The following is a 16,511-nucleotide window of genomic DNA, read 5'->3' as shown; positions in this document are numbered from 1 at the left end:
GAGTCCAAAGGGAACAAAAAAAATAAGAGAATGCAGGAGATACCATTTTAAGAACATGAACAAACAACTAGCATAACTGGGCTAGCCTAAAATACCTGTGAGTGCCCTGTCTAGAGGACTCAGTGACTGGATGACTTTCATCATCTGCCTCTTCCTCATCCTCCTCATCCTCTTCTTCATCCTCCACCTCCTCCTCTTCTCTGTCGTGAGAGGAGGTGTCGAGGGTTGAAAGATGGAAAGGGAGGATGTAGGCAAGAGAAATTGGACAGAGACAACATGAAAACACACAGCAGAGGATGGCAGAGGAGCGACACACAGAAACGACACTAAAAACATGCTTGTGGCGCAAGGAAGCATCAAGCAACATTAGTACAAGAGAGAGACAAGCATCAAACGATGCACCACAAGGTTAGTTTGTTTGTTGATTTTTGAAATGCAACTTCTGCAGTACCACTAACACAAACCAAAGAATAATAAAAAGATCTTCCTGCCACTTTAATAATGTAGAATCTTCTGTGTTTGAACAGATAGTCTGGGATACATCATCATACACAGGTCTGTGGCCAACCTGCTGTTGTGAACCCCTTAGTTGTCTGGATTTCATTAACAATATGGAAAATGGTGATCTTCAAAGGCAACTTGAATTTCCTGTGGTGGACTGGAAGAAATCAGTGTGGTATCATATGACCTTCTGGACTCAATTTATATATACCTGAAGCCCTGAATATGACCAGGAATATTAGTATGCTCATTCTTATTGATATGCGGATGGGATTATGTAGCAGTAGAAGAGGCACTAATGAACAAAGGTCTTAAAACATCTAATTCCAATTTAAAATGAAGGTCTGCTTTTTGACACCTTGCATATCACAGTGATTTATCTAAAAGTTTCGTTAACATCATTTCTATAGAAAGAAACATCAAAGTTTTTCTGTTGTTTTTATAAAGGATATTCCAAGCTCTGCAATCAAAGAAGATGGAAATATGCTTTTTGGCCGAAACACCAATTGTGCTTTTTTATGTTTATGTAGTTACAAAGGTTTTTCATAGTATATGAAATATATGCCATTGTGGAGTTACAGCTCAATGCAAGCAGTGAAGGAAGTTTGCCTTCACACAAAGGGCAGATAGCTCATATCATGTGTTTCCAGATGCTTCTTATTTCCATCGCATCTTTGACAATGGGGAACCTAATTTAAAAGTCACTTAACATCAGCAGTCTCTTATAAATACAACACTTGAAAACAAGCCATATCCTGCAAAACTGAGGAATAATTTGTGAAACATTTTGTTTGTAGATATCTCTCAGGGTTTCAAATATACAAAATAAAAACTAAACCCTCCTGAGTAAACCTTAAAAAAGCAGACCCAGACCAAGATCCAGCTAAAATGGCAGAAAGGTTTAAGCTCTCTTTCTTCTCTAATGCATCCTTCACTGTCTTCTCCCCTTCCTCACCTTTCACTGATGTCTTCGACATGTTGGCCACAGAAGGGCAGGAAGCTGCTTGTATGAGCACTGTTGGGTGATGCTGGGGCAGAAGCATGACCTCTGCCATTCTGGAGTGAATGTCTCCGACTGCGTCTTCTCTCTAGGCCCCGCCTTTCATTGGTGCCACCTACGCTGGCCCGACGGCGGTCTTTTCTGCTGCTCAGAGGCAACTGGGTTTCATCATCACCATCCTCGTGGCGCAGAGTTGCCTGTGACAGCAAGACATCAAACAGAAACTCAAATGTGTGAAAGCCTTGCCACAATCCAGTAAGACGCCGCTTGACCTGTGACCTTTATTATTTCTTCTATTTCTATTTCTACTTTTTGTTATGTGATAATGATTAGCTGGGTTGTCTTTGCGTATCTTGACTTTAAAATGTAAAGTGCCTTGAGATGACTTTGTTGTGAATTGGCGCTATATAAATAAAGTTGAATTAGACTGAATTGAATTAGTCATGTGGGTTTTCTGACCTCATAAATATTGAACTGTTCTACAAGGTCGAGGTCAGTCCCCTTCCTGCTCAGGTGTCTTTGGGCCATGGCTTCGATACCCTGTTCCTCCAGACAGTCCACCATGTCATAGTACGAATCCTGGTCTGGGAGTGCTGCCAGATTCTGAAAAACATACGTGTGATAAAAATGAAGCGTTCTAGGGGAGAGAAAAATTTTACTGGAATAACAAAGTAAACAGATTAAAACTATCCCTGAGGTGGTTTTGTATCAGCCTGGAATTGAAATTTGTAATCTGTAGCCAAATGTATTAATGTATGTAAATTTCTATCTATTTAAATGCATATGTATTGTCTATCTTTTCAATTCAGGGTAATTATGTTACATTTTATTCAGTACGGCAGAACATGTGAAATATATGACAAGACCAATACCATGAGTTCTGTTATTTCTTTAACTGATGGTGTAAGCTACTACAATTACCTACTAATATATGAGAGGAGTAACAGCCATTCAATACTCAGTGAATGGCATCCTTGACAGTTCAAGTTTCATCTGAACAGATTGAATTTGTGCCCGATTCAATCAAGTTGATAAAGTGGCAATGATTTGGAGACAATGCTGCTCCTCCTTCAGAATGAAACCTCACATTAACATACTTGTGTCATTGTATAGATATGTTATTCAGATGTTGATTAAATTTTAATACAGTGTGACTTTTAAATACAATGCGCTGAAATATAGTAAATCACAATGAAGAAAAAAAAGCTTTTTGATGCAGTAATGATATAGAAAGCATGCATTAAATAGTTCTTACTGACCTTATTGACCAGTGTCATTGCATATACCAGAAGCTCAGTATCCACTCCATCCTTTTCATCAAGGATCTCCATGACATTTGACCACAGTTTTGTGCCTGCAGAGGGAAAAGGCATCCAAAATACTGTATATGACAGTGCTGGACATCGGATAATAATACATTTTGAAGTAATCCACCTATACGCCATATAGCCTATGAAAAAACTGTTCCAAACATTCAGCTGTGCAAGACTAAAAAACAAAAATTTTCAATTCAGCCCAAGTAGAAGCCAGAGTTATGTTTCTTCTAGAAAAATGACTTTTAAAAAATGTAAGAGGGGGAATGAATTCCAATGAGAAAGAAGCAGCTCTCTGCCTTTGCAGTGGTCAAAACCATCTCCTTCTCTTCAGAAGACTGGGGGATCCTGTTTAGTCTAAGTCACAGATAACACACAGAGATACCTGACCCATGCACACTCAGGCTCAACCCCCTTGTTATACACCATGACACAATGTGGAGCTTTTAGAGTGGCAGGTAAATGAACACCACTGTAGGCAGGAGTTATAGTCCGTCTCATTGAGCCTCATTCCTGATCCGACTTTTGTGTAGAAGGAGACTGTTCGTGTCAAGCTGAACAGCATTAAAGCTGCCACGAATTGTTTGATTACCGGAATTGAGGAGGTGATCTAACTGAAAAGAATATTTACAACCATTTTCTATATTTCACTGCTTAGGTTTCACAAATGTTTTTAAAGTTACAGTGTGCAACTTAGGCTAGCGCTCCGCAGAGCCCTTAAGGTACAGTATCGCGTCATAAATAAAGTACAGTAAATAAGAATGGTTCTCTGATTGGTTAGAAGGGTGAGGCTCACACAAAATGCACTATGCACTGCTTACTGTGGTGTTTTGACAGTACCACTCCACAATAAGAGGTAGACAGAGGTTAACGATAAACTACTGTCACCATCTGTGAATTTAATGTAAGGTTATTTAAATGTGCTACTTCACCCAGGAAATCCACAAAGCCAACTCTAATTAAATGGACCTCATCAAAGAACAATTCTATATATGTTTAGCAAAATGTAAACTTTCCCCACAAAATGTAACTTTGCTGATTTTCCCTTTGAGTATGTGCCTGTACAAAGTTGTGCCTTAACCTGTCTGTGTAGTCAGTGACATGCCTGAATCATTTAGTGTTGGACCACTGAAAGCCAACCAACTTATTGTTCGTAAACATGTGTTTAATGTAACAGCTTGTTCATCCTGTAGTCTGAAATGCTGGCTGCTTAGCCTGGATTCTTACCTCTTTTGGCATCCACAACATTCACAGCCTTTATGAGCAGTACAGCATTAGACTCTGTGTACTCCACAAACACCAGCAGCAGCTTAAGTGCCGTCTTCACCACAAGGCGAAACTACACAAAAAAGGAACACAGTTAATACATAAAATACAGAGTGGATTCATTCCTCAAATCCAAGCTCATAACATAAAATACAACTGGGAATTTTGGAGGGTTTTTGGGGGGAGGGGGGCTAACTATGGACCAACATGTCAGAGTATGTTCTAGACCTTTATGCATATTCCAAACACTAAATGGAATCTTTTTTTTCATATCTGTAAGCTTTTCCTGTCTGTACAGTGTTGATAAGTTTGAGTGTTGTTTGACACTGATGCCTGATGGGAGCAAACTGCACAATAGTTACACAATATGGAAATATCATATTAAGTAACAATGACTAAAATCTGCACTCAGCAAACAACAAGCTCAATGGTCATGGTTAAATAGAACAGAAATTAGCCATTTAATAAGAAGTTGTCATTAAAAAGTCAAAAGATGGATGAAACAAATTATATGAGAACTCTCACAGGAAAACAGAAATGACTTAGTAAGGACAGAAAGCAGTGGGGAAATGGGAAAAAGCCAATTTAGTTTCGTCATCCCCTGCAAATATGCTGCACATGTACATCTGTCCACTAGAGGGCTTAGGTGACCACAATGACAAAGCAGCCAGATAGTATGTGATTTCACAGTAGTAAAGAATTTAATGTTATTGGTATGTTATTTTGGTTTTGCCATTGTACACATGGGGTTTCTGAATTGATTATCTGATAAATTGTGCGAAATGTAACGTTACCTTCGATCCGACCAGGGTGTAAAGCCACTGGACTGTTTCATTATGAGATATGAGGCCATTCATCCCATCTACATACAGCATTATTTGACCAAGAGCTGGAAAAAGAGAAAAAGAAAGACAAAGACAGATTTGTTGTTGTTTCCTTTTGAAGAGATTATTCACATGTTCACTGGTCAGCACAAAAAGAACAAGAATGAGTTCCTTCTCGAAATGTCTGGGAATGTGTGGATTTTGAAAACCTGGAATCTTTGCTATGCAAAACTGGTACAACTTCACCTGTGACCAAGTCTTTTTCATGTACAATAATTAAAGAGCACTATTATGCATTTTTGAGATACCAGTTTAATATTTAGTTTAGTCTCTCCAATAACATTCTTATCAGGTAAAAACATTTATGTGCACATAAAAAAAAAGCATCCACACAAATAAATAAACTCATGGGTCTTGTGGGTCACTGTCCAAAATGAAGTAGTTTACACAAAAATTTGACCAGATGTGGATGAAAACCTTTACTTTTTAAACGCACTCATCTGCCACCTCTGGCAGTGCCACACTGGATGATAACTTCACTTCCATCTGTACCAGGATTCATAAATAGATAAACAATAAAACCTAAAGGTTAGAGAAGCTAGATGGTGCAAGAAATGATGGTGTTTAGTATTGGTAAACTAACATTAGCTAGACAAGCAGTTGCTGCAAACACTGACACACCAGGTGCTCTGAAATGTAAAAATGTAATGTAAAAAATTAGGAACTGACTAGTCCAACCAGATAAAAAACCTAAAATGACTTAATGTGCAGGATGTTCCTTACACATGTGGCATCTTATCTCCTCCTGCTGTTTAAAATGGTTCGGTTTGGTTGTGACCCGTCATAATGAGAAGCTGCAGCTTGTGTCATATTTTTCCTCTACTCTTCTCAAGAGGGGCATGAAAAAAGTGAATATGCTGTAGATAAGCCAAAATTCCCAGGTGCAGCTGCTGTGTGTGTATGGTGCATGAGATTGTGTGGGTTAACACATGAGTGCATGTGTGTGTGTGTTCGTGTGTGTGTTTGTGTGTGCTCACACTAATGGCCCACTGCTGCAGCAGCGGCAGTTCATCTTTTAACAATCAGGGTTAATTACTCACAACATGTCAGGCCAGAGAATTCCTCACAGTCCTCTCCTGCTGCAAATGCAGGGCTGTGAGTCACAGCACTCAGCAGCGAGGACAATATGGTGTATCAAATAAGACCACATGAGTGTGTGTTTACAAAAACATGATTAACCCTCACAGTCAGTGCGAGCCAGAGTGTGACCTTTTCCTTAACTCCTCCACTTTGTCTGGGACCACTGTTGACAGATCACTGACAGCAGTGATGGCATCATGTAATGCTTCTCCAGAATGATTTCCTGAGATATGATGTTTGCAAAAAAGTAGCATGTAAAATATAGATTTACAGTAATTCTTTATACACAGACAGTAACAGTTGTGTCTTTTGCTGGATGGGTAATAGGCTACAGACTTCTTTTCAAATAGGTCACCGATATCATCATATGCAGACTTATCTCTCTGCCGAACCTGTGTACAGTATCTGCACCAAAGCAATGAGGTTTGAAGGAATGTTCATAAAAAACAGGGTTAAGAAAAGATACAGTAAATTGTCTTAATAAGACTTTAAAAGTGCCATTACACAACATGAAGGTTCAGCTTCTGTCAAATGAGTATGATTGTTCCTTATATTCAAATTCCCAAAATGTTTTCATAACATGACATTATATAAATATATACAGATAGGTTATGTGTGGCTTTTTAGCAGGTAGCCAAGTAAAATAAAATCGTAATGAATTCCTATATTATATGTCAATTTAATGTAGTGAGCATTTAAGATACAGAAATTATGATATTTAAGCGCTTGCAAACCATGCCAGAAACCACATGATCGTTACCTTCTCTCTCAAATTCATTAAAACTGCTGCTTCAAGGAATTATTCAGTGCCAGCTGCCATTTCAGTACAGTTCAACTTTGAGGACCAGAAACCACACGGACTGCAGTTCTGCTGTGAATAGTTAAGTAAAGTAAGACGCGACTGTAACTGTTTTAAAAGAATAAAATGACCAGCGTCTGGTCAGAAACACTTTAAAGGAAACATCTAATCACTCCCATAGCAATCATCTCTGTGAACTGCAAATGGAACTTATTTCCACACACTTTTAATTAAATTAGTCATGAAACTGCTCAGGAAAAGGAAAAGTTACCTTTGTGTTGCAGTTCAGGCTTTGAAAGTGTAATCAAATCATCAAATTAACTTTGTGGAATATGCGTACAAATCCTGGGATTTTTTTTTTCTTTTCAACAGACAGCCATCAATACATTTGGAAGAAAGTTAATAAGAAGAGCATGTGAGTGTTGAGTCTAAACAAGACTCCCTCGATTTCTGATATGGGGCCAAAAATGTGGTCCTCTATTCGAGTAATCATAAGCAGTTCTACAATACTTCACACAAAATACAGCAATAACTTCACTAAGTCCCTGTGCATGTATGCCATGTAATGAGATGCTGGCAGACAATGAGCTGCCTTCAAACCACAATGATTAGAATTTAAATGTAAGCCATTATGTGAGAAGATAGCTGAGGAAGAAAGTTTTAGCCTATAAGAAACTTTAGGTGACCTATGAGCTGCTTGGCATCATTAACATCAATTTCCCTTAAGAGCAAATACAACATTTGGTGTCAACAATGGTGTCAAGCTGCAGAAGGGAACCACATGCCTACTGACAAGAGGAGACAGACCCTGTTTCGGTGTCTGACCCAGAACTCTGAGAAAAGTACAAAACTTGCGACTGAGGTCTGGTGGAAGTGTTTCTTTAGGGCCTCTCCCGCTAAAAAACCACAGCAATTATCTTCCACAGCGCCAGGAATGTGCAGGAAGGGTTGCTCCCTGACCACTGCCGAGGTGAGAAGCATTCTGAGCTCTGAGTAGCAGCACCAACCTGAGCTGACTTGTACATAGGCAGCTTTCTCTATAACGATGCAAAAAATCAACTCAACGGCTTCTCAACCTGTCCACTCCCCCTCCACTCACCACTCTGGATTTATTTAGATTTTGGAATTTATAGAAACTGGGTCAGCCAAACTGTCCGTCAAGGTGCATGTATTTTACCAGGACTGTAGTAGAGCAGCCAAATCTCCATTTCATACAGTGTGCTAAGAGCTTCTTATCGTGTTTTGTTCTGCATTAGTCTAGAGCTGCACTCCCAGTTCAGACATGTGCTTCCCTGTGCCCACATGAGCGGGATATACTTTACTGCAAAGTCTGGCAAAGACTTTTTATGTAGATTCTTGTTCTACTATGTCACTGCAATTATACTTAATTATTTGAAGTGTGATTCTGGATAAGTGGCACAGACAGCACTCAGCACTGACCTACTATCACTGTTTTTGATGTGCTATTTATGTATGGGTGGTCATTGGCGACTGGTAAGATAAATACTTGATAATACTATCTTTAAACTTTAACTCAAGAAAAAAAACTTGGACCGAGCATGGATCAAGCTAAGACACATTGGTGAACCCACAGTTAAACATTTTCTCGTTTTCCCTCAGATTCCCTTCATAACTTTTTTTTTTTACGGTTTCTAGCCTGTAAACTCTCTTTTTTGATAGAGCTTCAGAACTCTGATCAGCATTGCTTTTAATAGCAGCAAGAATCTGTAGTCAAGGGAAATCAGGCTAAAATGAAGTTCATCAGGTGGCATGCAGATCCAAATTGGGTGTCTGTGCTCATGATTTGGAACAGGATTGTCACTCGTTGCTCGTATTTATATAAATTTGTGGCTTTGGATTAAAATTCACCTAAGTGATCATAATGCACTATGCGCGGCTCATAAATGTCTGTACCACATTCCATGCCAATTCATTCATTTTTGTAAATATACTTTAATCTGAAACAGAAGAGTGAGACTACCAACCAAAACTCATTCCATGAAAACAATGTATGGTTCTTATATTGATATTATTTTGCAGAGTGGTATGAAAAAAGAAAAAAATAATGACACTGCATCTAATGATGCTGAAACTATGGTAAAACCTGACAGATTTTCTTTTAGTACTCACATTTATAATTTCTGTATCCAAGCCTCTGATTTAGAGTCTGTCTACCATAAAAAGACAAGTTTATTACTCAGGTCAATTAAACAGCTTTAACTTTAGATGAACCGCATAAGACATTTTCATGGGTTTTGTTCCATTTGTTATTTAACTAATCACCCAGATCATTAGAGCCAGACAAAATGCCTCCAGGCACCGAGTTGACTGCCAGACACTGAGCCCCACACAGTGATACAACAAGGTGATGCTTCCATCAGACCTGGACACAGGTTCACCAGTATTTGACAATTTACCATGGGCCAAAACCAAACAAATTCCCTAAAGACAAACAACCAGAGCTAATAGAGCTCTACAGGCACTGCAGACCTTATAAATGACTGCAATGCAGAGCAGGGCAAAGAGAGCTGAGTAGACCACATGAAAATGCAAGAAAATAACACATTTTCTGTATTAAAAACATTATAAAGCTGATACTGTAGGTGCTACTGTACTACAGAAATTTTAGAAAGCCTTTTTACAACAAAGAACAACTCGGGAAAACCCAACAGATGAGTTTCTCACATCCTATCCAAGTGGGGAAGACTTTGGAGAAAAGCTACTGCACGACATCCACCCACTTGTAACACACACTGAAAGATGAGCTGTGGTAAATTCTTACTGCTCTTGAGAGAGTAGTGGTGTGATTCGCTCTGGTTATGGCCAGCAATTTGCTGAATTCAGTCCCAAAAAGCAGTCAGCTCACGGGAATCAGCCGTAAAACCCACTTGAATACCGAGGATTTCATCTGTCTGTGTGCTACATTACTGCAAAAGATTTATTTTTTTCCCCCCAATTTATAGTTTATGTATCAGCATAGAAAGGTCAGAGATGATAAAATAATAGCTTGAGAAATGAAGCAAATCAAAGTCTTATAAAATAATTGCCCTGGATACTGAATTCTGTTACAGTAAAACAGGCTCCAGGAGGGGGCTGCTGCTTCACTGCCAGTGGGTTTTCCAAGGCTGAAAACTTCTACAGATGAAAGCAGAAGAAAATAGGTGAGGTAGAATATAGGTCAGGCAGGTGGGACTGAATTGGGTTCATATACAGGTTGTCTGCTTATGCGAAGGGGATCTAAAGGGGTCTGTGCAGGTCTGACACAGGGGAGGACAGAGCTATAGGAACGGCTTAGCTAACAACATGACAGCAGTGTCTTTCTGGTCAGTTTAAAAATGATTCTCTCTTTATTGTTCGTCTGTTTTGGAAGCTGGAGATTTTATTTAATAGAGAGAAAGAGAGGCCATGCTTGAGGCAAAGACAAAGTTTTGCCAGTGGAGCAAAGAGAGTTGAGACGTTGTGGGCTGGAGCATGTGTATAGCTCATTTCCTTAATTTCCTCTGGCCAAATGAAGTCATTCCTGCCATCACAAAAGAGGAAAAAGCCAAATTATGTATATAAATATTACTAACTTTCTCAAGAGTTCAAAACCTTGTAATTAGCAATCACTAGTAGTTTTTCGATTCACATTTTGTAGTTTTTATTTTCTTTTGGGCAAGTTGGTGGTGATGGTGGGGGTAGAGTCGGGTTGGGATTAGGGGTTAACTAACACTTTAATTATTATAAAAAAACTAAACACAAACAGTACAGAAGCATAACGTGCTCCTGTAAAACACAAATACTATATTACCTTTTAATGCTCAAGAGTTGGCATAGATGATTGTTTGCAGAATTAAAAGTGTTTTGCACAAAGGGAGACCCGGAGCAGAGGCTGGTTCACAAAGTGGAAGGTGAGATCAGGTAGGGAACGTGAACACGTTCCCATGGGATCTCATTACAACCCAGGAGGTCAAGTTTCTATTGGTATGACACAGACATTCCTTCAGATTCTCTTCTTGATCCAAACAAAGGGCTTATCCAACCTACGTGTGTCAGCAGTTCCTGTGTTTTCCGTGTTGTTCCATTTTCTTTTATCCCACAGGATTAAACAAGGAGAAAACTGTGCCCGTCAAAACCACCACATCAACTGATGCATTTGTACAAAGGACCTGAGTCCAGCTGAAACAGAATGGAAATGTTTATCCAGATGATGGACCATAGTAAAGGTCTCCCCTTACTAGAACAGACGACCTATTACAGAGCCAGACAACATAATACACACTGTTTCCAACAGGAGCTTCCAACACCGGTGTTAAACTAAAGATGCCTGGGTTTTTACTTGATGCTCAGCTCCCCTTGCTGCCCCTTCTTTGAACAGCAGAGGGAGAATTCGGTTGCGCTCTGTTAAACATGAAAAAAAAAATAAAAAATGGGTTAGGGTTTTACACCAAAACTAGAATGTCATTCTAGCATGTCATGGCACATTGAAAAACATACAAATTAGTAGAAGAAGCAACATGAGATCAGTTCTTTCTAAATACATAAAATATAATAATTTTTCAAATTATCAGTTGATCATTATCAAGCAAGGCTGAGATGGCTGTAAAGAGAATTCCTTTTTAAAAACTAAACTTTTTCCTTACTGGATGTTCTAAGCTCAGTGCCATAAAGTCTGAGGTTTTCAATCCAACCAGATCATCTGGTTACAATAATTAAACTAAGGAGAAGCGAACAAGCAAAATTATTAGCTGATTTCTTTGTTCACATTGAAAACGCTTTTGTATCACACACATTGTTGGCACACAGATGCCATGTTAGTGAATGTTTTGCCTTGCTGATTCCGCTTCGCAGGTAACAGTATAACTGTCACTACAATTTTAACAAAAGGGTTTTGTGTTTCAGGTGCACTTGTACCTTTGTGAAAAAAACTTCCGCCCAGCAAAGTTACTGCTGTGTGTGACAATAAAACAGGACAGAGTGCTGTATTGGGAACAAGTCCCAGAAATTTTAAGAGGCAATGAAACATTTGAGTCGAGCACATCTCTCCCTTTTCCTCAGAGGCCCTCTGAGCAGCTCCCGATGGAAACCAGGAAGTCGAGGTGCTGTAACTTATCGCACTACAGCCGCGTGACTAAAAAGGAAGATCTCAAAGTGGTAGCCAGAGGGAGAGCGATACAGATCGAGAAAGATAAAAGCACTAAATGAAATATGGGCATGACTTATTTGAAACAGTAATATGTTGAGACCATTCACAGCACAACTCCCATTTCTGTCTAAACCATAAATTCACAAGTATAAGTTACAGCATGTAAGCTAATGTATATACAATATAATACAGCATGAGATGAGATATGGCCTTTTGGATATAAAGATAATTTATACAACATTTAAAAATGTGCTTTCCATAAATGCATCAAACTGCTTTGAAATGTGTAAAAAGCACTTCTCAGTCTATAGGAATTTATAGGAATCTATAGGAAAACCTAAGCTTCACTACCAATTTGAATCCACCTAGTCAGAGTGTTTTGTAAACAGTGGAGTGCAGGCAAAGCCTTTAAGCAGTGCAGAAAAAGTGCAGCTAAAACAAGCCTATGGTGAAGAATGTCAGCAGTGAACATTTCAAAGCATTTCAATAATTGCTTCAAGTTGACTCTAATTGGTTTGTCTTTAATCTGCCCTCTGTCTGCCGCTCCCGGTTTAACGGTTACCAATTAAACACAGTTGTTACTTCTGTAAGTGCTCTTTTTGTAAATACTGAATCTGGAATGGGGATTCAGGAAAGTCCTTGTTATTTGTTCTTTCACCTCATCTCACTATTTTGCTCATGGTAACAGGGATCTTTAACCAGAGAGAAAACCTCTTTGACCTATGTACTTTTTTACAAAACACAGCTGTCATTTGGCGAAAGCCAGGGTGCACCTTGGACAGGTTGCCAGTTTTTTTCAGGGCCAACACAGAGAAAAAAACACAGAGAGACAAGAAGTTCCCCCTACAGGCAATTTAGAGTGCCTGTCTTTGGCTTGTGGGAGGAAACCCATGCAAACGTGGGGAACACATGCAAATTTCACACAAAAAGGCTGCAGCCAGCAGGTAGATTTGAACTAGGGACCTTCTAGCTGTGAAGGAGCAGCACTGACCACTCCACCACTATGCTGCCCATTATGGTATATCTATTTGCTAATGGCCTATTTGTTGCATTCAATGTTCTAAATATCATGGGTATCATAACCAAAAGGCCTGATTAATAGACCTTTTACAGTAGGTTAAGTCTCGAAACCTCAAATTAGATTTCTGATATTTAGAAATATTTAAGAAAATTTCAGAATGTTAAGTCAGAATTCTGGGTCAGAAACAGCATAATCTTTATGATAGTTTATTTTCTGAAATGAACACTAACATTCTTATTTTCGCATTAACTATTACGGATCCGTCCTTTGTTAGCTTTTTGGTTCCTGTGTGTTAGCAGAGCCTCAGCAGGGTTGAGTGTAGTAACAGCATACAGAAATACCAGATGGCAAAGGCACCTCTGCACAGTGACCTCACACCCTTTTCCACTGATGGGGTGATAAAGGCATACAAGCTTTCTCCTGGGCCAAAAAAAAAATGTAGGTCTCCAAGGAGCCAAGTCCAGTTCTGGAAGCCCTCTGAGCCAGGTGTGAGGGGCCCAGAAAGGGGCTAGACCCCAGCCAGGAAGACCTAGAAAATACCCACATCACTGAGGGAGCACTAACTGGCCACAGACACCTCCAGGGCTTTGAAAAGATGGAATTGAAAAAAAAAAGAGGGAAAAGAAAAAAGTGAGATGGTGTAGATTGCCGAGAGAGCAGCGTGAACTACCATTTACAATGACTTCAGTGTTCCAGAGAGCTCAGGCTGGGAACCTGCTCTTGTGAAATGCATTCTGACTGGTGTGCACGTGTGGCTGCCTTTTTCAACTACAAGAGACCCATAAGATTGATTTTTTTTTCATGAAAGAAAGTGGGATTGTTTTGTCGGGAGGTTTTTAATGCACACCAGACAGATGGGTTCAATGCTGCATTCCTCTTTTTTTTTCTCTCTCTTTTTTTTTTTTTACACCAGCCTTAAGTTAAAAGACATTACAGCAAAGAAGCCACATTAGAAGTGATCAGCGTTTGATACTAAAGCAATTACTGATGTTAGCACACACGCTCTTTATTCCTCTCCCTCTCTCTGCACGTGTGAAATTTTCAAACAGCTAATTTACTCCCCTCCTGGGAATCAGTATGTCATAGCTCCTCTTGGAAGTCATGAACAGTAAAGCAGCCAGATCTATATACATTTTCTGACCTGTGCATCTGTGTTCCAGCACATGCTTCGCTTGTGTTCTTCAACACACAGCTCACGAGGGAGGGTGATCTACTACACACCACATTTCCTCAGTTGGTCAGGAGAAATTAGGTCAGGGGTTGAAACAGGTTAAAGGGGCTTTTGGGAGAGTGGTAGTTTGGTTTAGTTTCTCATGGTGATGCAGAGTTACATGGAGTGATAAATTAGCACATAAAAGAAAAAAGAGCGTTGCACAGAGAGGCACTGACACAGATGTTTTTTAAAATGCTCTGGGATGTAAAGGACAGCGCACGAAGGAGGAGTGAAAAGATATAAGAACTGGTCTCATCATTCATAGCGTGATGACACTAACAACTCTTACATGTGGTCATATCTGAAGCTTCCAAAATCCTGTCATTCTCCTCCTCTGCATTGTTTTGGCCAATTTAACCCATGCAGTCAGAGACCAAGCCAAGTTTACATGGAGTATCAGCTATTAAAGATCCAAACCTACAGAGGTATTCCTGGTAGGTAATCAGAGAACATGTTTTTGGGAACATGCTACATCATGAATATACATGAGCAAGGCTAAAGTCAAATCAAGGGTCAAACTACACTGACTCTCATTTCAGCAAGGCTTAATGAAATAATAATAGTGGTGTGTGAACCATGGTCATTCCAGCAACTCCGCATCAAGTCCTGACCAATTGACTCAGGTATATTAGTGGAGGTTCATCAAAATGGAAAATCCAAAGAGTAAGACAAAAATGAGAGAGGTAAAGTACTTTTATGATCTCTAATATCCTGCCAGAACTTTTAGTAGCCACTTAAGCATATGTGACCTGCCCCCTCACAGCAGGCTGTTAAATGGTAGTGACCTTGCAGAGTGTGCTTTATTCCTCTCCTACCCCCAACATGCTGCCCTGCCCCTCCCCAACATTAACGCATATGATCTTTCACCTTACCGACACGGGACAGATAAATTATCCAGCTGCTAAACTTGGCAGACATTTGACTTTGTATATATGTCTTAGGCGTGTGAGTGTCAGAAGGTCATCAAGCAGAATCATTAATTAACATGGTGTATGTAAACACATGTGGTTTTGGATAGGTTTATGGAAAGGAAAGTGTTGCAGGATTGATTAATAACATCCTCGATTAGTCAGTGCAATAAATTAGAGCGTGAGGATGAAGACAAGAGGAAAGTATGCTGTGGAGTTTATTGCTGCAAAGCTGTGCTGTTCTGCAGTGGACGAACCTCTCAGGATGTAATTTTGGTAGTTCTGGTCGGCCTCAGCTCCCACTTTTATCAAACATGTCAATCCTTCTGCGACCACAAACTCGTGCACCAGGTCCTTGTCATCCTAGAAATAAATAAAAGCACAAGAAAAAAATATTCATATCACCTTTAACATTCAGATTTAAATAAAATATTATTTTAATAGATTTGGTTCTGCCTTTCACTTAATAAGAGTTACATAAAACAATTGATTACAAATCCTTGAGTAAAATAAACGATCAGAAACTTCTGTTTAATTGATCACAGAATTCTTTCTAATTTATTACAATAACCTTATGTGATAAAGAAGTAAGTTCAGCAGTACTCAGACTACTTTGTGTGATCTAATATTTGCCAGAGGGCAAGAGCACGTTTCTCTTTTCACCTTTCATGTAGTCCTTGGTTGGATAAATGTTATCTATTATAGATTTTTATAGAAGGTTATAGCCAGAGAGCAATGCCATCTGCTTGCAGTTTGTTTAAATGGACTCCATCCCACTTTTTGTCCTTGATGACAAAACCACCTGCATCTCTCACACCTGTCGATGACTCTGTAATTTAAAGCCAAGCAGGAGGTTTTCTGCAGGATTTAAGATTTTCTGATACATTCTACTGTTCAGGTGGGATACAGAGGAAGGCAGCAATAAACACCATGGGGTGGTCAGAGCTTCTTCTCTCCCAGGAGGAAGTGTAAGTGCTTCCAGAACAGCTTTAGCATAGATCTGTGATGGAGACTCCAGTCATGTGGCAAGCAGTGTAAACACATGTACGAGAGTGCTCTAAAGAAACAGAACGAATCACAGTTGTGAGACTTCAATTCTGTGAAGTAGAGAAGAAATACTAAGTGGGTGTTTCATTCACAACAAAATTGATAAAGGAAAAAGTGAGAATTTAGTCCTTTGTCAAACTAAAGATGCCTCTAGAGTACATTTTTATTAAAATATTATGATCATTTTCCCCTGCAACTGAAATCCCACACATAAAATGTGAGATGTCCTAATCTACTCAGAGTCTGTATCAATATCTGTTGCTCTCCTTTCCATTCAACTGTCAGTTAACCCTCCTGGTCTGCAGTCGACTGCCTGCTTGACCTACCCAGTGTGCAAAGTATGACAAGACCTGA

General features: G+C 39.4%; 1 protein-coding gene across 6 annotated transcripts in view; it reads right to left on the bottom strand.

The window, feature by feature from the left end:
* fhod3b (formin homology 2 domain containing 3b) overlaps positions 1–16,511 on the bottom strand; it is a 77,742-nt gene that overhangs the window by 14,946 nt on the left and 46,285 nt on the right. For 3 of the 6 annotated variants that reach the window (XM_067509651.1, XM_067509652.1, XM_067509653.1), the window contains exons 5-11: positions 15,368–15,473; positions 4,875–4,969; positions 4,042–4,153; positions 2,761–2,855; positions 1,961–2,104; positions 1,457–1,698; positions 96–200 (exon numbers count right to left, since the gene is read on the bottom strand). In XM_067509651.1, the coding sequence (XP_067365752.1) occupies positions 96–200; positions 1,457–1,698; positions 1,961–2,104; positions 2,761–2,855; positions 4,042–4,153; positions 4,875–4,969; positions 15,368–15,473 (899 nt within the window). The remainder of the gene's footprint in view (positions 1–95; positions 201–1,456; positions 1,699–1,960; positions 2,105–2,760; positions 2,856–4,041; positions 4,154–4,874; positions 4,970–15,367; positions 15,474–16,511) is intronic. The other 3 variants (XM_067509654.1, XM_067509655.1, XM_067509656.1) reach the window with 1 other exon arrangement.

Source organism: Channa argus, chromosome 7 (assembly GCF_033026475.1).
Source record: "Channa argus isolate prfri chromosome 7, Channa argus male v1.0, whole genome shotgun sequence".
NCBI lineage: Eukaryota > Metazoa > Chordata > Actinopteri > Anabantiformes > Channidae > Channa > Channa argus.
This window is presented reverse-complemented; position numbering and strand designations above follow the sequence as displayed.